Below are 23,678 nucleotides of genomic sequence, written 5' to 3' on the forward strand. Positions count from 1 at the left end.
GGAGCGCCTATCAGTTTTTGTGAAGCAATTAGTCTCAATCTTGTAATTGTGTATTTTGTATCAATTTTTAATTTATCGTTATTTTTTATTTTTATTTTGCGTTAATTCATTATTAATAATTGTGTTTGCAGGCAAACGAAAAAAATCGACTTCAATTACATCGACAAGTAATACAATGTAGGTACACGAAAAAATAGTCAAGAACAACTTTTGGAGTTATACGCATACGCATTATCAAAGATTACTCCAAAAGTTGTAATCAGATCTCGCTGACATGGGCTTGACATCGGCTTTCGATTACACCCAGTAAAAAGTTATGCAGGTTTTCAAGAGTTTCCCTCGATTTCTGTGATCCCATCATCAGATCCTGGTTTCCTTATCACGGTACCACACCAGGGATATACCTTTCCAACAAAAAAAGAATTAGCAAAATCTTTTCTTATATGACGAAGTTATCCCCGAACATATATATATATATATATATATATTGAGTTTCCTCCGGCCGAATCGAGTAACCTCCTCCTTTTTTGAAGTCGGTTAAAAAAGACTTCATCCAAACCGGCAGCGAATCATTTTAACTCTCTCTTCTACTACTAATTCGTCACGGTTTACTAAAAATACCGAGCTGAGCTCAGTCACCCAGGTACTTTTTATATTAAGCTATACGCAGTGCGTAGTAGTGTCAGAGTTTTATAAAAATAAAACGAAAATAAGTGAATAGCTCAGAACCCCATTAGAATTCACTCTTATGTCGGGGGTCCGGAAACACATACAAAATAAGCACAAACGCCGAGATTTACACCGATCAATACACCTGTATGTCCTAAACTAATGGTAACCACGAACAGAAGTTGAACCCGAAACTATCAGCACAACAGTCACCGCTGTGCCAAGCGTTGTCAGTTTTATAAATTAAAGGTCCCATATTAAGCAGCGGGGAAAAGGCGTTTAGCCCCAAATTGTTACAACAATGAATCATTCTAAATGACCATAATTAAAATAACAAATAAGTCACGTAATAAACGTTTATTAAACTTTTATATTAAATAGCGGAATATCATTCAACTTTATAAGCGACCATTCACGGTAGGACAGTCGCGTGCTGCTGTGCGAACTAGTATTAACGCGTGGACAAAATCATGAAATATGTCGACGTGTCTGTACCAATTTGAACGTTTTACATTTTATATTTATTTAAAAAGTATATAGCTCCGACATGCAACTGGAAGCTACTTCTTAAGAACCTTTAAATATATTTTTCAAGAAAGTGTTACACGACCTTCACCTCCTATTTCTGTTGGACCTCGGGTTTTATGTTGTTTTCTTAAAGAGCAAACTCTAAAAAGTCTGAAATTCATTTTTATACAGACTTCAAAATAGCACAATGAACATTTGAATGTAGACTAGCCAATATTGTCAACCAATTTGATAGATACCAAACCTATTGTGTTTGACACTAGCGCCACGTGATTTTGGCGGAAAAAAGTGTAAACTAAAATTTGAATTTCGAAATAATTTTTTATTTTTGTCTTAAACTAGATACAATCGGTTTTTTAAATACAGTAAATTAAATGAAATAGATATATGTACATCTTTAAATATTGGCGGTATAAATGGCGTCGCCTTGCTTTGCTAAAATAGTGCTGTCACTCCAAGTGCATTATTTTTGTGTTTTATACTTTTACTTGACCCAAAAAACGTACATTAAATACAGCTTATATTCCTTTATTTAACATAGTTTCTTATTAAAAGCTTATGTACATTATCATAGATCTCTTTTTCTTTTTCAATTCAAATATTTAACAAGAAAACAAATTCATTGCAAAACAAGAAAATGTGAAACAAGAAATGTTTGTGAAACAAGAAATGTTTTTTTTATAAAATATTAGTCAGCCCAATATCGTGTATTTACTTCTAACTTTGCTGATTTAATATCAACATTTTGGCGAATGCTAATCACACTCAGGCACATATATATATAAACACGTAACAAAGATAAGATTCAGCGTCAAAACCACCTTAATAGAGGGATATGTATGACTGTAGCTGTAGCTTTTAACAGGGGTTACAATTAATCTGTTTTTTAACATATTATTATATTACATATTATGTGAACTGCACTAATTCTAAAAGAACATTATCTAAGACTATAGTTTATAGCCAAATCGGGATATTTACGTATGTAATTATGTTGACCACATTGGGTTCCCGGTATTATAGCGCTGTTGCAACCGCTGTAATAACACCCCAGAGGGCTAGATGGACCAGTGACTACGGCCTGTACCAGTATTTTTTTACAAAGTAAACATATTGTAAGTGACCATAAAAGATTAAAATAATCAGTATTATAATCAGATTGGCTAAAAAATGTGAGTGTGTCAGCTCCGAAGCACGACGAAACTTTACTCGTTCAGATCGTCTGTCTAAATAGGCACAAAAAAGGCTTACTAGTCTAAGAAAAAGATTAATACCATATCAAATGGTAAATAAACGGATCAAATAACGCCATGTCACAATGTCATGTCAATACGACGACGTTATTTTCTAATAACGCCATCTATGGCGTTATTAGAAAATATAGTTTGTAGCTGACGTACAAAAACGTAACGAGGTCATTCGTTTAGTAAATTTTACTCCTCATATTTTTTTCATACCGAGGGCCTTGTATGAAAATCGGTTCTTAAAGAATAAACACCAAAACCACTGTGTGGCTACGGTACTAAAGAACACAGCCACCCCCTCTCTTCCCGTGGGTGTCGTAAGAGGCGACTAAGGGATAACACGGTTCCGCTACCACCTTGGAACTTAAAAAGCCGACCGGTGGCGGGATAACTATCTAACTGCTGGCTTTGAAATACACAGGCCGAAGACGGGCAGCAGCGTCTTCGGTGCGACAAGGCCAGCCCTGCGGTCACCAATCCGCCTGCCCAGCGTAGTGACTATGGGCAAAACACATGAGTTCACGTTATTTTTGGCGTAAACTTGTGGAGGCCTATGTCCAGCAGTGGACTGTATAGGCTGTAATGATGAAACACAAAAAACTTTGAATAGCTCTCTTAAGAAAAATTACAGTCTATCTTTCAAAAAACATTTTAAAAAACTTTAAAAAAATTTTTTAAGCAGCTTACATGGCTTTGGTAAGGTTACTTACATACTGTGTGTCTTACTTCAGCTCATTTCTAATCAATAACAAACAACTAAAACCGCAGTAAAACTCTAGTGAAAATAAAATCAGAACGGAATCTCTATAATTAGATTTCGTCCACATACCGCAACATTCATTTTCTTCGACCCATCAAGTCTACCATGAAATACGTAATATATTACATTCGTTCAGCACTTTTGTCTATTTCGACGATGAGAATTCATTGATCGTTCACAAAGACCAAAACGGTCGATTGGAACAAACGTTCAACTTCAACTTGAATTCTGGATTTTTCTAGAACTTTGCTTATTTGAAATTATCTCATAAGACGTAAAATATCAAAGGATACCTTATTTATGCTATTAAGTTGACCAAACAAGCGCACTGCTGTAGCCGTTGTCAATCCTATCCCCTATCATTCATCAACATTCTACCTAGAGGCCTCAGCTACGTCACTTACCATAAGAATACAACGCCATTTCACATTAGCGTATGCCCGATGTATTTCACGTAAATACTTGGATAAAACTACAAAAAAAAAACTGTGATATAGTTATTTAGTAGTTCTTCCTTTGAATCTTATTCGTCTAAGGCTTAAATAATAATGGCGACCATGACTTAGTTATCATCATCAATTTATTTTAAATGTAATCCTAAACTCATTAAATATACAGTAAATTAGAAGAATTCAATTATGATAATATTGTAAGGCCTGTGTGTGTATTCTCACAGTTTTCCTGTTATTCTTATGTTATGCGGTGTAAATAATGAATTTGTCTACAAATAATATACAAGACATATATACACTTTTATTATACTTATAAAGGATTTACCGCGATTACCATTATAAAATCGCCGTAATCATCGACTGTAAGTCCCGTATACTTAAAAGTATTGACAGTGACCATGACAGCTTACAAAAAGTGTGTGTCCGACCCAAGACTGGAGTTTACTCCTTCAGACAGACTGTCTAAATAGATACAAAAAAGCTTACTAGTCTAAGAAAAAGATTAAAACCATATCAAAAATGGTAAATAAACGAATCAAATAGCGCCATCTATCGGAATTGAATATCTCATTGTAAAATCGATTCTTAAGGAGTAAACTTCATAAAAAAGACCCCAAGGCGAAGACCCCAAGGACGATGAGACCCTGGCCCAATAGGGACAAAATGATGTGACCCCGGAGGTGAAGCCGCCGTGAAGATAGCCCGGGTAAAGAGGGCAACCTCGAGGCCCGTACCCGGACAGACCCTCGGGCCTGTCAGGAAGACCCACACACACAACTCCATAAAACTATATGATCTATCATAAACAGCTTAACTACGTATAATATGATACAAAATATATCTTAACTAGCTGTGCCCGCGGCTTCGCCCGCGTTAAAATTAGTATGTCACAAAGTTTTCCCGGCAAACTTCCAGTGAAACTCTCATCAAAATCGGCTTAGCCGTTCCGTAAACCTTCCTTTTGCCAATGGTGGAGCCCTGTCTCCAATGGTACAACCGCATGAAAATCCGTTCAGTAAATTTTGAGCGAATCGATCATATACACTTTTGGGGACTTTGTTTTATAATACACTAACTGTTGCCCGCGACTATTTCCGCGTAGTTATGAAGATATGCATTACTATTAAGATGTTTAACGCAAATTATTTTTTTATTTCAGTCACTTGAAATGCTTATCAAACCGAGTAATTTTTCAAAAGGCACAATTAGTCTCTTATATAATTACCTCTTAGGGGTCGATTTTCATAAAATCAGTTCTTAGCGAATGTCTGCGCCCTATAAGGAAACTACCTGCCAAATTTGAAGTTTGTAGGTGTTATAGTTTCGGAGATTTCGTGATGAGGGAGTCAACCTACTATCCCCCGTCTTAACCCCAAAAGGGAGTTGGTTTCTAAAGATACATTATTTGGACATCTTCTCACTATCTAAAGAGCGTACATATTAAATTTCAAGTCTCTTACTTCAAAAACATGGGACTTTCACACAAACTTCCAACCCCCGTTTTACCCCCTTAAGGGTCGAATTTTGTAAAATTCATTCTTACCGGATGTCTACGCCCTATAAGGCGCCTTTCTGTCAAATTTCAAGTTTGTAACTATTATAGTTTCGGAGATTTCGTGATCAATGAGCCAACCTACTATCCCCCGTTTTAACCCCAAAAAGGGGTTGATTTCTAAAGATACATTATTTGGACACCTTTTCACCATCTATAGAGCTTACATTTGAAATTTCAAGTCTCTTACTTCAAAAACATAGGACTTTTATACAAACTTCCAACCCCCGTTTTACCCCCTTAGGGGTCGTTTTTCATAAAATCCGTTCTTAGCGGATGCCTACATCTTATAAGGAGCCTACCTGCCAAATTTCAAGTTTTCAGGTGTTATAGTTTTGGAGATTTCGTGATGAGTGACCTTTCGCTTTTATATATATTATAGATAAAGCTTGCCACTACAATAACAATTTAAAATGATTTTCGAATTTCGAATAATCTAGAAATTCTGTTGTATCTCTTCTTAATGCATAACAGGAAGACCGCTAGGAGTTTGATAGTACTGCGGCGTTTCATTCAGCGTCGTCGCTCCTATCAGCTCTCCTCCAGCTACCAGAAGGAGCCTCTTCTTCTTGTGATGACGTAATAATGACGTGACGCTGGTGAAACTCCTTTCGCCGCGTCGAGCGAAGCCGAGAGCAAGGCGTCCGTCTGGTCGGCGACGGACACCGACGTTGTGAACTGAGTTCGCACATGACACGCTGAGAGTGTAGGCGTGGTTCGACTGAAAAAAATACACATGGGCTTTTAATGCTGCTTTCAAGTAGTATTATGTTCCTGTGGTGAGGTGTCCAGAGCTCCTGGAGAAGTCCAGAAATAGGGTCAGTAACGCGCTTACGATGCTACTGGTTAGACAGGCAGCGATATGCTTTGGTAATCGCTTACCATCCTATTCGAAACTGAAAATACTAAATAAACGTTATTAATACTTGTAATGTTGACTAGCTCGTTGGTGCAGTTTGTAGTGCTTTGTACTCCGCGGGTTGCGGGTTCGATTCCCGCCTGAGTCTGGGTGTAATATTTGTATTTATATATGTATTATTTCCATGGAAACAGACGGCTGTGTGCCTATGTTATAAGATATTTATTAATTTTATATATTTATCTTGAATGTTTTATAACTTTAACATTACCATCGTCTGTCCTTAGGTAAGCAACTTAATACTTGTATACATTTTTTTTTATATCACTAGGTCGGCAAACAAGCGTACGGCTCACCTGATGGTAAGAGATTACCGTAGCTTATAGACGCCTGCAACACCAGAAGCATCGCAAGCGCGTTACCGACCCAATCCCCAATCCCCCCAGGAGCTTTGGTCACCTTACTATATATATATATATATATATATATACATATATATATAATACAAATACAAATAAATATATATGTAAATATTATACGCAGGCTCGGGTGTGAGATTAATCCCATAACCCTCTAAACAGAAAGCAGCTGTACTGTGGTCGTTTCTAGCTACAATCAATTGACTCTTACATACATCAGGTTACATACATCTAGGTTTACAATCATCAAATTTTATTTCTACCTGACTAGAAGGTCTCAGTACGAAGGTGCCATCAGGTTGACCCATCAACAGATTCTCCGCTTCTGTCCTGTCAATGCTCATGTAGTAAGGCTCGTTCTCGACTGGAACCGGAAGGGGACGGGCCGCCATATTGTTTCGTTCCCATTCTTTTTCACAAGACGGTTCCGTCTCTGATTCTTCTGATTGGGTGACGTCATTTGTTTCTGAAATTTTAAGTACAATTTTATTTAATTTCCTAATAAATTGTTGATGACAATTGTTGATGTTGTTACCTCTACAATAAATTGGTCGAATTTTCATTTTGATTGAAATGAATTAAAATAGTATATTATTGAACTACTATCAGCCGAATAGTCTTGTGTAAATCGTATTTTGTGTCTACTGTGAGTTAGCGGATAACACACACATACAGACATACAACAGTACCATTAGTTAAAATCGTCATTAAGTATTGACGACTGCTCTGGTGTCGGCGGCGTCTAAACACCTCCGGTATAAAAATAATATACATATATATATAAAATTATATAATACATAATATATCTGGTATAAATATAATATAAAAATATAGACAATGCAAAAAAAGCAATTGCAACAAATATTCCGTTCGCATTATAAAATTATCAAAACACATTCTGTGTGCACAGGGGTACAGTCATAATAATTACATTTCATCGATTAAAACAAAGTTACAAACATCTGCTAAGTCGCAACACACGTACGTACGTATGTGATTACATTAAATAATATACAACACATTATTCTTGAGACAAATTGTGTTTTTACATATAAAAGAGTGAATGAACGGACAAGCGCCTCCTGTTGACGGATTATCATCTTCGTATGAGCGTCTGTTAGCCGGTGCATTGACTTTTCTGTCTGGCTTTCTAAGCAATTACTTGCTTTCAATATTTTTTTTTGAAGATGCCAAAAAAACTATTTTCGGTAAATTTCAAAATATTACTAATCCCGTTTTTAATGTATTTTACTTCAGAACTTTTTACTCGTTGGACCGATTTTAATAATTCTTTTTTAATCGAAAGGTGGTACTTATCATGTGGTTCCATTTAAATTTAATCGATATCTGACATGTTTATTTCGAATTATATCTAATGATGCGTATTTGCTTAACTATTCTTTCATCGAACTACGTTGTAATATACCTCATAACTTTTTACTGGGTGTATCGAATTCGATGAGTTTTTTAAAAATCGAAAGCTTATATTTGACCTGTAGTTTCAGATAAATCTGATCGACAAATCTGATTGTGATCTGATGATCTGTCTGATAAGACAAGTACTTTTTGATTTATGTCTAATAATGCGTTTTTACTTGACAATTTTTTCGTCTACCTACGTTGTATTACTTGTCGATGTATTTGAAGTCGGTTTTTTCCGTTTGCAAGCAAACACAATTAATTTTATTTTTCATCAATCATGGTTAAAAACCAACTCTCGGAAATATTTTTGGGGGATACGTAAGATATATGCAGATTTCTAGGATCCTCTTTTTGTCTTATTTCATTCAGGGTCTATTAATAAACTAATTATCAGGTTCACTTTATGCAACGCGTTGGTGTAGACGACTTAGAACTACTTACGGCCTTTGCAACTATTCCTCATCTTTTCTTACAATATACGAATGACAGGAAATAAACCTTTTAATCAATTATATTTAATACTAGCTGTGCTCGCAACTACACCGCGTAAAATTTAATAAAGAAGTTATTGTTACGTTCGCAGAGTTACCAAATAAATACGTTTCTAAAATAAAAGTAGTAAGTTATTCCTTATTACATCAGCTATCTGCCAATGAAAGTCTCGTCAAAATCGGTCCAGCTGTTTCAGAGATTAGCCGGAACAAACAGACAGACAGACCGAAATTGTAAAAATGTTATGTAGGCATATGTAACGTGTATACATCCATATGAATTTAGTAAAAAGCGGTTATTTTAATATATCTTATTTATTACTTGTTCTAACTCATAGTTTTTTAATTTTAATGACATTTTTAAATTGAATAACTTTTCATGAATTATTATTCTGTTCCCAAAACTATTCCTGGTTTTATTATATATTATTCTTTTTTAACGTTGCTTTCCTTATGTAAATAGAATATTTGTGTAACTTACGCGATCTTAATTTTACTATTATTCATTTGCATGTTGTCGTCACCTGTAATTGTGCTGGTACTTAGTTATATCTCTGTTGATTATAATATTTTATGTAGTAACAGTGTACAGTATGCTGGTGATCTTATAAATAAATAAATAAATAAATATTACAAACAGACACTCCAATTTTACTTATTTGTATAGATGGATTAAATGTCTGGTCATATCAAGTAGTTGGTTCGAGAATGTCTATACTAATTAGCTTATCTTTATTTCTGTACTCAGGTATTTAAATTTGATGGCCTACCATAATGACTCTAATTGCCTATCGGGAATCGTGGCTGTCGTAAGTATCGAAGTTCCTTCGAGGTACAATTATATCTAAACGTGATTCGATTTGGATGAAATAAACTATTTGAAATCATATATTTTTTATATCTTGTCACAGTATGGCACAACAGGAAATATCCTGCTCAAAATACAGAGTTGGTCGACTGGGGAAGTACCTCGACCTTACAGAAACTCACAGCTAAATAATACTGCTTTTTTATATCACTAGGTCAGCAAACAAGCGTACGGCTCACCTGATGGTAAAAGATTACCGTAGCTTATAGACGCCTGCAACACCAGAAGCAACGAAAGCGCGTGGCCGACCCAATCCCCCCCAGGAGCTCTGGTCACCTTACTCACCAACAGGAACACAATACTGCTTGAAAACAGTATTATTTAGCTGTAAGATCGAGGTACTACCCCAAGTTAAATGCTTTCAAGCAATGTTGTGTTCCTATAGTGAATAAAGTAGCCAATGCTCCTGGGCTCCTAGCTTCTGTCATTGCAGGCAAATTACCAACACGTAGACCGTACGCTTGTTTGCCAACCTCGTATAAAGCAATGAGAATAGATAATGTGTAGTATATTTCCTATTATAAAGTGATTAGGGTGTCCTTATACATTTTTTTTTCTATTCAAATTTCATGCCTTTGACGTTTCGCAAAACAAACTAACGGCTGTCGAATCAGTTAGAAACCTTGTAAAATTCAACATTTTTTTTTTACAGTTGCCTAGAAACAAACTTAGCGTTTGTACTAAAGAGGTCAAATATTTAATCAAACACATAACTTGACAAACGTTGACAGTTTCAATTTTCACAAAAAACTTGCTATATTCTATTATTAAAAGTACTAGCTCGTAAACACTATCTATCTCTTTCACTCTTACCTGCAATAACATCAGTGAGACAGTGAAAGATGCCGTAAAACATATCGAGGACGCCATCACTGATCCTGACACCCAAGTTATACACTAATGGCACACTCACTTTAAGCCACCAACACATATTTGTGATGATTTACATGATTGTGTTATTATTATCACTTACAGTTCTCTTTATCACTTCCATCACATGTCCATCAATTTGTCTATCATACATTAATTACCTAATAACTTTCAGAATTTTATTACGATGTATTATTGTAATTGTCTTTTTTGTAACTTAAGTAATATTATCAGTGACTTTCGTTTAAGTTTGTAGTAGCCTTATATCAAATTCCCTTGAAGTTTAATAAACCGCTGTTATTACATTATTTTAAATATATCTACATGATAATGGTTGATCAACGTTGACAAATTAAAATCAATAAACTTTATCCTGACAAACGTAATTTTACTTTTCCAATTTTTGTCGACTGATGGCGGGATAGCGACGGGCAAATAAAGACGGGCAGCAGCGTCTTCGGTGCCACCAACCCGCCTGCCCAACGTGGTGACTATGGGCAAAACACATGACTTAACGCCATTTTTGGCGCGAACTTGCGGAGGCCTATGTCCAGCAGTGGACTGCGATAGGCTGAACTGATGAATTCTTGTGTAAACAAATAAGAATTAAAATTATTTTACTATACGAGATTTCACGTGCGGTTTTACTGCAGATTTAATATATTTCAAATTAATTGATATTTCAAATATTCATACGCAAACTTTAGTGCTTTATTCATCGGTTCCTACGGTAAACATTTCAATGCCTGTGTATATTTTTTCCCGATAAGCTGTTATAGAAAGTTTTTGGATTAATAAAAAAAACAAATAATACGTATGCATACAAAAACAAATATTACACCTAGACAAGCGACGGAGTCAAATACACAACTGCAGAAGTGTAAAGCAGGGGTCTTATCTCAAATAGCGCCATTGCTATACGCATGCTAGTCAAGAAATGAAGGTACATTGTATCAGGTCAGGCGCTCCGCGTTAAATGGTTAAATGAATGTTAATTTGTCTTCGAGTCATTTGGATGAGTCAGGTTTGAGTCAGGGCTGTTACTAAGCTGATCTAAATGAAAATTGTTTTAGTTAAATTTGAGGCATTTGGCTGGGCTTCTCTATACGGGATTGGGAGGGCGGGGTGATTTTGGGTGAAATAATTGTATCTAAACAAGCGAAAACATTAAATTGGAACATAGTTTTCTATAATATTGATTTATGCGATATTCCAATCATATTATTTGGAATTTAATAAATCTGTGGCAACACAACAGTTTGACTTAAACTTAATGTTTTGGTTAAATTTGACTTCTTTAAATGAATTTTAATATTTACTTCGCCATAAGGTGAACACACACTTAATGAATTCAAAATTATCGACATTACAAAAAAGTCACTAAAACATTAAAAAAAAAAAACAAAATGTCAAGGTAACAAACAACAATCAATATAAAAATTTGCTCTTCTGGGTATTAGATTATTTATGTAATTTTTATTTAATAATTATAATTTATATAAAATAACTAAAACCTAAACTACTTATCAAATAAGTTCCCTTTTAAATATTGTTAACGAGTTATTAATAAAAAAATATTTTTACGTTTTGAAACCACTTAAATTATTAACTTTTTTAAGTTGATTTTTTTATTTTATTTTTTATTTTAAATGTATTGTTTTGATTATTATTAAGTTAAGTTTTATATAACAATCGCAACGCACTTCACAAACACTGTCACGACACTAAGAGTGTTTCACATTGAAATTATATTTATTTTTTTAGTGTCATTTATTTTAAAATCACTAGTGATGTCCCGCTCTTTTATTATTAATTGTACAATCATGACTTTGTCATATGAAGAAACTTCGGAGCTCCTATTTTATTAAAATAAAAGTAAAAAATGTCTTTAAACTAATACAAAACACCGTTTTAATATTGTTGAGTTACTTCTTCGGTGGCACCTTCACATTGACCATAATTAATTTATTTAATACTAATATAATTTATAAAATTAAAATTCAAATATAAGTACATATTTTAATGCAAAAGTACAATGAAACAAGAATAATAGAATACAATTAGTTCTTGAAATCAAAACAAATACAATTTATAAATATATATAGAAATGAATGCGAATCACTATCGATAGTAGCGTCGCATCACTAGCCACGTGGTCTCCACATGACGTCGAGTCGTTTACAAATAAAAAATAAAACTCATGAGAAAGTAAAAGAAATGTGTCTATTTAAAACAAAGCTATTGTTTTGTGATACAAATAATAAAAACACTTCGCTTCAGCCTGTAATATCCCACTGTTGGGCATAGGCCTCTTTCCCCATGTAGGAGAAGGATCAGAGCTTAATCGCTGCTCTAATGCGGGTTGGCGGATATAACCCCTACTATGAGTAACGATCGTTATCATACATGAGTCATGGAGACCCGGAAGGACAGACAGCCAAATCGAAATGAATCATTTATACAAATATCCATGCCGAGCGGGAATTGAACCCGCAAACCGTCGATGTTTTAGGCGACTGCTTTTACCACTGCACCAGAGCGGTTGTTGAAGCTCTCGGATAGAAATGGAACAATTGAATATGAAAATATATCAACCGACTGCTACCTAAAATTCAGACATTAAGCTGCCTGCCTTAGGAACAAAAGCAGAAACCATTTTTCGCTGCTTTTAGAAAACTTTAGAAACCGACGACATTACGTGTGTTTCATGATTGACATTTGTAACAGATATAGTCAAACATGTTTTTTTGAACCTATATTAATAATACAATATGATGAAATAAATTCCATACTATAAACTAAATTTTCTATATTTCGATATTTATACTTTATCGCTCTTTACCAGCACGGCAGTTAAAAGTAAAATTCTAAAATATCAATCCGCGATAATTACAAGTAATGAGTATCAAATTTGCTACGGGTGTCGTTCATCAGAGCGCTAATAAAAACGTCAATGATTCGTCGCTTCATGAATAATTAATGTACCGCTCTGAACGCGATGGGTTCCCTTTATTAGATTCGCTAATTTCATTGCGTCGACCGTTTCGTCACGTACGTACTACCATTTTACTACCACTGGTAGTTCATTGTATCTCAACTATGTACTTGTACGCCTGTTTTATTTTCGTATGCCACAGTAGCAAAAAATCTAATATATAAAATTCTCGTGTCGCGGTGTTTGTAGTTAAACTCCTCCGAAACGGCTTCACCGATTCTCGTAAAATTTTGTGCGCATATTGGGTAGGTCTGAGAATCGAACAACATCTATTTTTCATCCCCCTAAATGTTAAGGGTAGTCCACCCCATTTTTTTTAATTTTTGATAAATTATTTATGTTTTATTTTATTATGATTTGGCGTTGAAAAATACATACGACCCTAAATTTTCACCCTTCTACCATTAAACCCTATTTTTAAATAGCGTTTAGCGGCAAGACATTTGCCGAGTCAGCTAGTATTTTTATAATATCTAAAATATCTATAATAAAATCACAGCTAAATAACACTGCTCACAAATAATGTGTTCCAGTGGAGTCAGTCAGCTGGAGCTCCTGGAGACGGTTGAGGATAGTAAAAAAAACTCTAAATCCAACATGTTATCAATATTCCTCACAAGTCATTTAGCGAACGAAACGTCTTAAACGTCGGAAATGACGTCGAATGAGATTGTTCGTTATTGTGATAATTTCCGCGACAGACTCCAGCCTCGTAGCCGGAAATGAAAACATGTCCTAATCACACGTGATTTGGATGTGAATTTACATATCAATGAATAATGAAAAGTCTAAATATAATAAACGACAAATGCCTGGCTCCTATATCCGTTTCGTTTTACCCACTAACTAAGCTTGGAAGCTTATTAATTAAAAGCCTTGGGAGATGGGAGATATTTCGATCAAGGTGAAACAAATGTAAGATATTTTTCTAAATATCAGTTTCCGATCTGGGTGTATGTTGTTGTGGGTCTCCCCACCATGCCTCGGTGAGCACGTATTTTTTTTTATATAACTAGGTCAGCGAACAAGCGTACGGCTCACCTGATGGTAAGCGATTACCGTAGCTTATAGACGCCTGCAACACCAGAAGAATCGCAAACGCGTCACCAACAATATCCCCAATCGCGCACAGGAGCTCTGATCACCTTACTCACAAACAGGAACACACTACTGCTTGAAAACAATATTATTTAGCTGTGTGTGTACTCCAGTCGGGCTGCTCCATATTTTGAGCTGGAAATTTTCTGCTGTGCCCTACTTCAGTTAAAAAAGTATAAAGTACGTGTTGTCTTAGCTTGGCATCATAAACACCTGATATGGATCGTTATTCACAGTAGGAATATACGCCAATCTGCAGTGAACTATCAAGCCCCTTTTAAAGAACATACACATACATTATCTTCTATATCCAATGACCTATTTTGAAATCAATATCAAAAACATTTTTATAGATAAATAACATATACTCGTACAATATATATCATACTATCGTACAATAGTAGATAATTATTCATCATCATCATCATTACAGCCTATACAGTCCACTGCTGGACGTAGGCCTCCACAAGTTTACGCCAAAAATAACGTGAACTCATGTGTTTTGCCCATAGTCACCACGCTGGGCAGACGGGTTGGTGACCGCAGTACTGGCTTTGTCGCACCGAAGACGCTGCTGCCCGTCTTCGGCCTGTGTATTTCAAAGCCAGCAGTTGGATGGTTATCCCGCCATCAGTCGGCTTCTTAAGTTCCAAGGTGGTTGTGGAAACTTGTTATCCCTTAGTCGCCTCTTACGACACCCACGGGAAGAGAGGGGGTGGCTAAATTTTTTAGTGCCGTAGCCACACAGATAATTATTGCAAAATAAAAAAATATGGCACGAAATCTGTCAGGTCAGCCAGCTATAATTACAATGTTATGAAAATAATTCTGAAGAAAATAAGTTTTCTCACCTCGTTTTAATCCAAGACGAGTTTCGAAGTAGTTCATAATGAAGCCGAGCAACGAATCGTCCCTCTGTTTGAGACAAATGTCGCAGTAATCCTTGTTCACTTGCACTGGCTCCAGGTAATCTTCAACAAGTAACTTTGGCTAAAAATAAAATAACATACAATAAAGAACGCTTATTAAATATTCATAATAATAGTCGTACATGCTTAATGGAACATCTTGTCGAAGCTATTGCTTTTACTATATCTTATATATCATACAGATATTCAAATATATATATGAATAAAACTGTGAAATTATTAATAATAATAATACACTTTATTGTACACCAAAAACAGAAATAAAACATAGCAAAGAAAGAAAGATTTTAACAATATATTCATTAGTTACAAAGGGCAGCACTATCGCTAAAAAGCGATCTCTTCCAGGCAGCCCTAGGGCAAAGGAAATGGTATTTATATAAGGTATACAAGATACAGAAAATTTGTAATAAATAATTAAACATAAACGTAAACATACGTCTACGGTATATGTCTATCTCTTATGAATATCCCATAATAACATTTTTTTGTCATTTACTTTTTACGACAAATAATGGCTAATTTTCAAAGCGATTTTAACCAATACAGCATTAATCCTTATCTAATTTAATACCTTAAATACATTGTTGATTTAATACAGGTCTATATGGCCCTTTACAGCATGTGATTTAAATGGATATTTTCGAAGATATTACAGATTTAAAAATTGCGGTACGTAGTGTTTGCGGCGGTTCCGGCCGGCTTTTACTCTAAAGTTAACGCGTGCGGGCCACGCGCAGTAATGAATAAATCAAAACTACTGGATTTTAATCATTTTTTCAGTGAATGACATAGGCTATAATTATATACACTTACGCGAAGCCGGAGCGGGTCGCTAGTAAAGTATAAACGAAGATAAAAAAAGTTCTATATAAAATATCGTCACTAGAACAAAATAAAACTTAACTACGCGTGTCAAAACTACACAAATTAATACCATTCAATTAAAATGCAAACGTTGTTTTAAAACCTTATCGAATGAAGTTGAAATATTTTACAAATATTTCGCAAAATTCCGTCAAATAAATTCAAACATTCATTCAGTAACGAGCACTGCAGTGAATACAAGCATCGCGCATAATCATTTAATTCAAAACAGAAATTGAATTAACTTCCACGAAAAAGATTTTCTAGAAGATTCCGTGTATTCCTTTTTAAACTTAAAAAAAATCTATACCAATTTTACATGGCGTTAAAGTTTTAGTTAAAATCGTTAATGTCAGTAACTACTAATTCAAATTTAGTTTCGGATAGCTCATTAATAGAGAAAGGCAATGTAACATCACGCTACAATATAATATAGAATGGCATTTACCCATCTGTGAAGGGCTTAGGACTTGGCTGATACAGATCATAAGCCTAATGAGGTGAACGGAATCAGTGCAGAGTAGTTTCGCGATGAAGTCGCTTCTTTACATATAAACGAAAATGTACTAAACGGGTCTGACTAATGGATACAGAATGTAGCGCCAGCCTGTAATATACCACTGCTGGGCATAGGCCTCTTTCCCAGAGAGAAGGATCAGAGCTTAATCCTCCACGCTGCTCGAATGCAGGTTGGCGGATATATTCCCTACTATGAGTAACGATCGCTATCAGGTGTACATGATACCAACCGGGACCGACGGCCTAAAGTACTCTCTGAGGCACGTTGGGGAGACCCACAAGGACTGCTCAAAAAACCCAGACCAGTGCAAACATCTGTATGGCCAATACAAATGTTTCACATGTGCGGGGGGTGCAAGTCAATGTAGGTTTTTGTTGAAATAAATAAATATATAAATGAACGCCTCACACTCAACGGCACCCAACACCACTTAGAACATACCACTAGAAACATATGTACTCCTAGTACCAAAACAATGAACCAAGTAGTACTGAGTGGTACGTATAGTCATCACTACATAGTATAAAACAAAGTCGCTTTCTCTGTCCCTATGTATGCTTAAATCTTTAAAACTACGCAACGGATTTTGATGCGGTTTTTTTAAATAGATAGAGTGATTAAAGAGGAAGGTTTATATCTATAATACATGCATAATATAGTAGAGGAATACTGGTAGTTTTTGCAACCGTGCGAAGCCAATAAACAAAATATGTTACGTCACGTACAAAGTTTATCTCATGTATAGTTCGTTAAGCAATATTAGCACTTAGCACTTGCTCAATGACAATAACATTTCATCACAGAAGCGAGGATGATTAAATTGGATTTAACATTCGACCTTGCCTCATCTAGTAATTTAATTTTTTACGTTTATCAAATTACATCGCTAAATTAACATTAAAAACACAAATACATCAGTACACACAGCATGTCTGTATGGACATTGAAAGTAATAGCTTATAATTTTATTTTAAACTTTATATAATACTAGACATGTGACGTAGTTTTAGTTGTGTTATAAACAGTAATAATAAACGTCTCATAATCAACTCTACGAAGATTAACTCTCGTATTTGTGTGTGTGTGTGTATTTGTAAGGTAGGTAATATGCCATTGGGAACTATTTCATCGCAGTTGATAAACTACAACTTTTAGATTCACAAATGCGATTAGAAATATCTCATGAATGTAGTAGAATTCGGTGGTTAAAAAGACTAAAATAATAAAATCTTTTGTCTGTTGGATACATCATCAGTCAAAGAGCGTTATCTATAACCGGTAAAGCTGGCCCTAAATACACGAAATATACAAACGTAAAGTCCTATGGAAAACTTAGACGTTTCCTATACAAATATTTACCATGAGTGGGAATCGCGCTGGCGGTCGCGGGTTCGATTCCCGCTCACGATATACATTTGTATCAACCATATAGATGTTTGTCGTGGTCTGGGCGTTTGTGTTTGTGTATTGTGTGTGTTTCCGGACCCCCGACACAGGAGAAAATCCTACTGAGGGCCGTTGAGTGTGAAGCGTTTCTTAATTATTTATTTATTTATTATGTATAATTAGGATTTTAAACTGCAATAAAGAATATATAATAAGTAATATCTAAATTGCGCTAGACAAAATTAATAGAAAGAGCCAAAAATTTATCGAAGAAATCTACCAAAATACAATATGATTTCCTAAAAAAAAAGAAGTTTAAGTTATTATCATACAGTACTTACTCCAGGAGTGACCTTCTCAGTGTCGTTGTCCTTAACTATATGTATCGAATCGTACATATCATTCGAACTGTTCTCATATATATTGCCGTCTCTTTCTGTCACTATGTTTTTGCATGCACTTGTATCTTCCTCCTCTTTCACTTTAACCTCTTCAGATTTTTTAAAAAATGGTATCTTGAAAGATTGAAACAGTTCTTGTATTTTTACCATACACGGCTTAACTTGAGGGATTTGAGTCAGACTTTTGTGACTATCTTTTTTATTATCAATGTCATTGTAACACAGATCTTCGTAAAAGTGATCTTCAGTTATTTTCTCGCTAGCCTCCTCTGGTGTGGGTAGAGATTTGTATTTAGGCTTTGAATCGGTTTTTTTACAAGTTTTCTGAATGTAAAATTTGTTATCCGTTTTGACGGAATAGTAACCTCGGTCTGTGTTTTCGGTTTTCGAGAATCGTGACTTGAGATCGAAAATCGGGTATTCATATGAACTTAATCTGAAAAACTTTTTAGGTTTCTTAGTAGTGCCTGCATCCATCGGCATATAGGATGACCTCTCTAGTTTCTTCGGGCCGTTTCTGTACAGAAAACTTTTCGGTACAGTTATCTTTTTCAATATTTCCTCTACAGTATTAAAGTTTGTCTCCTGCTGACTTATCTTTCTCACGCTGACCGTTTGGTACTGGTTCGCGCTACACAGATTCGTCTCCTTTATCGTTATTATATCGTCATCTTTCAAGCAATTTAAGTATTTCTGTGGATTTATCTTCACGTCTTGTATGAATGCCATAAATTTCCTAGTATTGATATTTGGACGCCACAGCTTCACGATCCCTTCTGAAATTGCCTGTAAATTACGACAGAGATAACTGAACAAGTTTGCAAGTTAAGGAACTTGGTGAATTTATTCGCTCGTGTTAATTTACGTTGTAACTCTGATATCGGTGTTATTAGTAACGATGATATGGGAAGTGATATATATTTATTACTTTGGTTGTTGGGATCAGGTGCGAGCTTGTAAAGTGGGTAGTAACGGTACCTTAACCTAATATATAAGTTTTGTTCATTAATTTTATTGATTTTAGTTACAAATTATGTACGTAAAGTGTTAAAACATTTTTAAAAGATTCAACTCTACGCCTTATTGCCTCCACTGGTGACTGAGTCCACAAGAGGACTGGTGTATTATTTGGCCAAAAAATCGACGCCTTCAATTCCTCAGGTCAATACTGCCAATTATCTTAGCATTATTCCACGCGGACATGATTTATATCAAAACTATTGGTAGATATTTGGTCTCTAAGTTATGAATTGTACTCGTAAATATATCTAATATAATAAATAATAGTTGTAATTTTTTTAGCTAGAAACATTGGTCTTGGTTACTCGATTACAAAACTATATAGATTATGTTCATTGAATAACAGTTTGTGTAGTCGAGTTGCAATATATATGTACGGTTGTACACATACATATGTATTTGTTAACTTAAGTAAACGGTACAATTTTTCGATAATAAAATACTAATAAAAGTATTTATTAAAAAAAAAAAAAAAAAAAAAAAAAACATTGAAAAAATTAAAATATTTGATAAGTTTCCTCATTTAAGCTATTTTATTTCTTACTAGCTGTACCCGCGAAATCGTCCGCGTGGAATTTAACAAAATAGTTATTGTTCAATTCGCAGAGTTATAAAAAAAAGTCTAAAATATTACATCAGCGGTAAATCTTTAGATTTAGACCCGTCGAATGAAAAAAAATTAATCTAACCTATCTAAGCTTTTTTTTTTTTTTTTTTTTTTTTTTCAAAATTTGCCCGTTTATCGGCATAATTTCGTTACAAAATTAATCCGACGGGTCTTAATTTAAAGACTAGCCACATCAGCTATCTGCCAGTGAAAGTCCCGTCAAAATCGGTCCAGCCGTTTCAGAGATTAGCTGGAACAAACAGACAAACAGACAGACAGACAAAAATTGTAAAAAATGCTATATTGGTATATGTACCGTGTATATATCCATATGCATTTAGAAAATAGATTTGTTAATATATCAGACAAAAGTTAATGAAAAACTCAAATGTGTGCCTGTAATGGCTTCACCCACTCCTGACTCAGGAAACACTGAGGAGTGAGATAATAAATATAGATTCTAAACTAAATTAACACGAATAAACTGAATTTAAAAAGGAACCACGTCATTTTGGCATTAAACGCTAACATTTTAAATAATGTAGAGCCCAGGACTCTATCGCTTTTAAAAATATTATCCTATTTGCCATTTCAGTTCTTTCACTTACATTAGTACTGCAAGCCAATCTTGGTAGGTGCAATAAATGATTGATTTTTATTTAATTACACTCATTACATGATCACAACATAATATAATAGGCTAGGCTTTAGATTAAGAACCGCATTTTGAAGTTAGAAGGGTTAATTTTAATTTTTTTTTTTTCTTTTTGTAACGGAATTATGTCGATGAACAGTCTAATTTGGTAGTTAGATAGGTTAGGGTTATTTTTCTTTTTTTTTTGTAACGAAATTACGTCGATAAACGCTCTAATTTGGAAGTTAGATAGGTTAGAGTAATTTTTTTTTGTATCGAAATTATGCCGATAAACGGTCAAATTTTAAGCTTAGATAATTCGACGGTTCTTAATCTAAAGCCTTACCAATACAAAATATAAAACAAATGAGGAATGGAGGCTTTATCTACGTATGATTTCTTATAGGCCATGAACAGGATTGTTACATATAGAGTCGAAGCAATTGTTACATTAAGTATTTCCGGTAAAAAAAAATGTTATTCTGTAAAATATACACATACTATTGTACGAACATGCGTACTTAAATTAGTTTTTGTTTGCAACACCATTTATTTATTTATTTATTCAAAAAAGCTCGGAAAATTCGTTCTTTACTTACCACTAACTTTTCACCATTTATTTCTTTCTCCTTAACAAAATCAATAAACTCCTTCATGTCAGAGTTTTCAAGCACTATAATAACGTCCGACACACTTAAACTTTCAACTTTTAAAGCCATCTTTATATTCACTATAATACAAAGACACAAGATAGAATCAAGTCATCTTATCATTTCGCAACACTTCTTACATTTTAGTTATCCGCGACGGAAATTAAGTAGTATAATGTGATTCTTGTTATATTATTCCGGGATATTTGTATATTGTCTTTTTTTTTGTTAAACTTTTAACATAATTTCTGTGATTTATTTTATCAATAAAACGTTTAAAATTAACACTGTCATATATATGCTGCTATCACTACTATGCTCAAAAAATAATTAATTGGTGTACGGTATATGACATAAACATAATTAAGTATACATTTGAAATTAATTAGAAAAGACTGTTAAAAAATAGCGTGTTTACAAATGAACACGTTGGTTTTGTTATAGACGATATCAAAATACGCAAATTCTTATTCCGTATTAACTTCTTAAGGTGTTACTCAAGTCTAGAAGTACTAAATGTTTAAATAAATCTGACATCAATATGTGAGTAAACATAACGTCATGGAAATTATCACGTCAAAATAGTAATTTCATAAACACGTACAAAAATGTAATTTATAGTAAGTATATATCCGCACAAAAAAAAAACAATAATTCAATTTTCATCTCTAAAAATAAAGATTTGATCAAATACAATTAAAACGAAAATTAATTAACCCGTCAACTGACGATTCTAAAAATGATAAATGACTTCACTTAATCAAAGAACTCCTCACACACACATAAATAACGTCATTTGAAACACAACACACACAAACATAATTATTTATTCCAAATCTAAATGGAATTTTTAGGTTCTATTTTCAAAATGACAATAAATAACAGTTTAAACGCACACAGAGATAACTTTTTAAATATTTTTAAGCTACAGATAAATCATAACTCGGTTTTCTTTTTTTAATTTACGCACACATTAAAAATTCTTTTATTTTTCTATGATACGACGCAACGTTGCAGCGAAGAGGAACTTCAAAGCAATGTGCGAATTGAAGAGCTTAATTAGCTAAATTGGAATAACTCTACGCGTCTAAGTGTTGGAGTGAACGATGTGTTTCGATTCGATTTTCGCTTGAAATTTTTTTAATGTTATATGTTTCATTTATAATACTTGTGAACTTTCCTGCAAGTGGACATACATATATGACATTTATTTTTTATTTTTTTCGTATTATGGCCGAAACAAAAAGAAACTTATGAACAGAATTGACAGACTGTCAAATTACGATTTCGATACCGGATTAAAAAAAAGGTAACAATACAAAATAAATACATTGAGCTAATTATGTGAATTATCGATTCAGATTGAAACATAAAAAGTAATGTAACATTTATGTATTAGACATTTATTTTGGTAACAACGGTGTAATTTATACTTACGACCGCTTTGGTGTAGTGTGCGTGGGCTGTGTATACGCTTGGTATGGTATGGTATGGTTAACACGGGCTGGTTTCCGCAACTCGACGACTTTGCGCCTATTTTGCGTGTGTGGGAGTGATTCGGTTCACTCTTGCCACCCAAGCTCCTCCAGAAACTTCAGAAGCTTCAGAAGCTGTGTATACGCTTACACATTCGGATATTTGTATGTGTATATTTCGGTCAGTATTAGTCTCTGTTCGTATGTCTCCACGTCGCAAAGCCCGTAAAGCTGTCGGTCCCGTTTGTTATCATTGATACCTGATAGCGATCGTTACTCATAATAGGGAACATATCCGCCAAACCGTAATGGAGCAGCGTGGTGGATTAAGCTCCAACCATTCCCCTACATGGAGAAAAACGCCAGAAGTGGGATATTATCAGCTGAAACAATTAATTTATACTAAAGATTTTTTTAATGAAGCTGATTTATGATGCAAAGGTAATCGAACTCACACAATTTTGCGGTCTCCTTTCTTCATTATTTTGTAAATTGAAAAAGCACATTTTTACTAACTAAGCTATTTAATTAATTTAAAAAGTTAGCACTTTAAATTATTGTGTTAAGGCACTCTCCAACCACTCAATAATTAGAAGACAATATCAGCGCCTGATCAAAAATTCTCTACAATAACATCAAAAATTAAAATTGCAATTTTTATCAAAGACAAATCACAAAATAGTTTTATACGAAAGTTCTGGTTTGTTGTTTGTTTGTTTGTTTGTTATTGTTTGTTTTATTCTTTGTTTGATTTGTTAGGTTAGTTGTTTGTTTATTTGATCGTGCAAATCTCAGGAACTACTGGTTCTCACATGACTTTGTATTGGACATGCAGATGTTTGCCGTGGTCTAGGCGTCTCCCCACCGTGCCTCGGAGAGCACGTTAAGCCGTCGGTACCGGTTGTTATGTACACCTGATAGCGATCGATACTCATGGTAGGGAATATATCCGCCAACCCGCA

The 23,678-nt window shown here is 34.4% G+C and overlaps 1 protein-coding gene across 1 annotated transcript; it reads right to left on the reverse strand.

Annotated features, from left to right (window-relative positions):
• Window positions 1-5,544: 5,544 nt before the first annotated feature.
• LOC123665174 lies at window positions 5,545-22,305 on the reverse strand. The gene is made up of 6 exons (XM_045599518.1): window positions 22,212-22,305; window positions 21,191-21,321; window positions 18,271-19,116; window positions 15,079-15,217; window positions 6,747-6,949; window positions 5,545-5,926 (listed from the first exon to the last, which is right to left on the reverse strand). Exons 1-6 carry the CDS (start codon window positions 22,213-22,215, stop codon window positions 5,666-5,668), a joined length of 1,584 nt encoding a protein of 527 aa, XP_045455474.1. The 5' UTR covers window positions 22,216-22,305; the 3' UTR covers window positions 5,545-5,665.
• Window positions 22,306-23,678: the final 1,373 nt, after the last annotated feature.

Source organism: Melitaea cinxia, chromosome 23 (genome assembly GCF_905220565.1).
Source record: "Melitaea cinxia chromosome 23, ilMelCinx1.1, whole genome shotgun sequence".
Lineage (NCBI taxonomy): Eukaryota > Metazoa > Arthropoda > Insecta > Lepidoptera > Nymphalidae > Melitaea > Melitaea cinxia.

Coding starts and splice junctions, on each gene's coding strand:
- LOC123665174 (XM_045599518.1), bottom strand. Junction 6,950..15,078: donor TCGTCTTGGATTAAAACGAG/GTGAGAAAACTT, acceptor TTAAAATTTCAG/AAACAAATGACGTCACCCAA. Junction 5,927..6,746: donor TACTGAGACCTTCTAGTCAG/GTAGAAATAAAA, acceptor TATTTTTTTCAG/TCGAACCACGCCTACACTCT.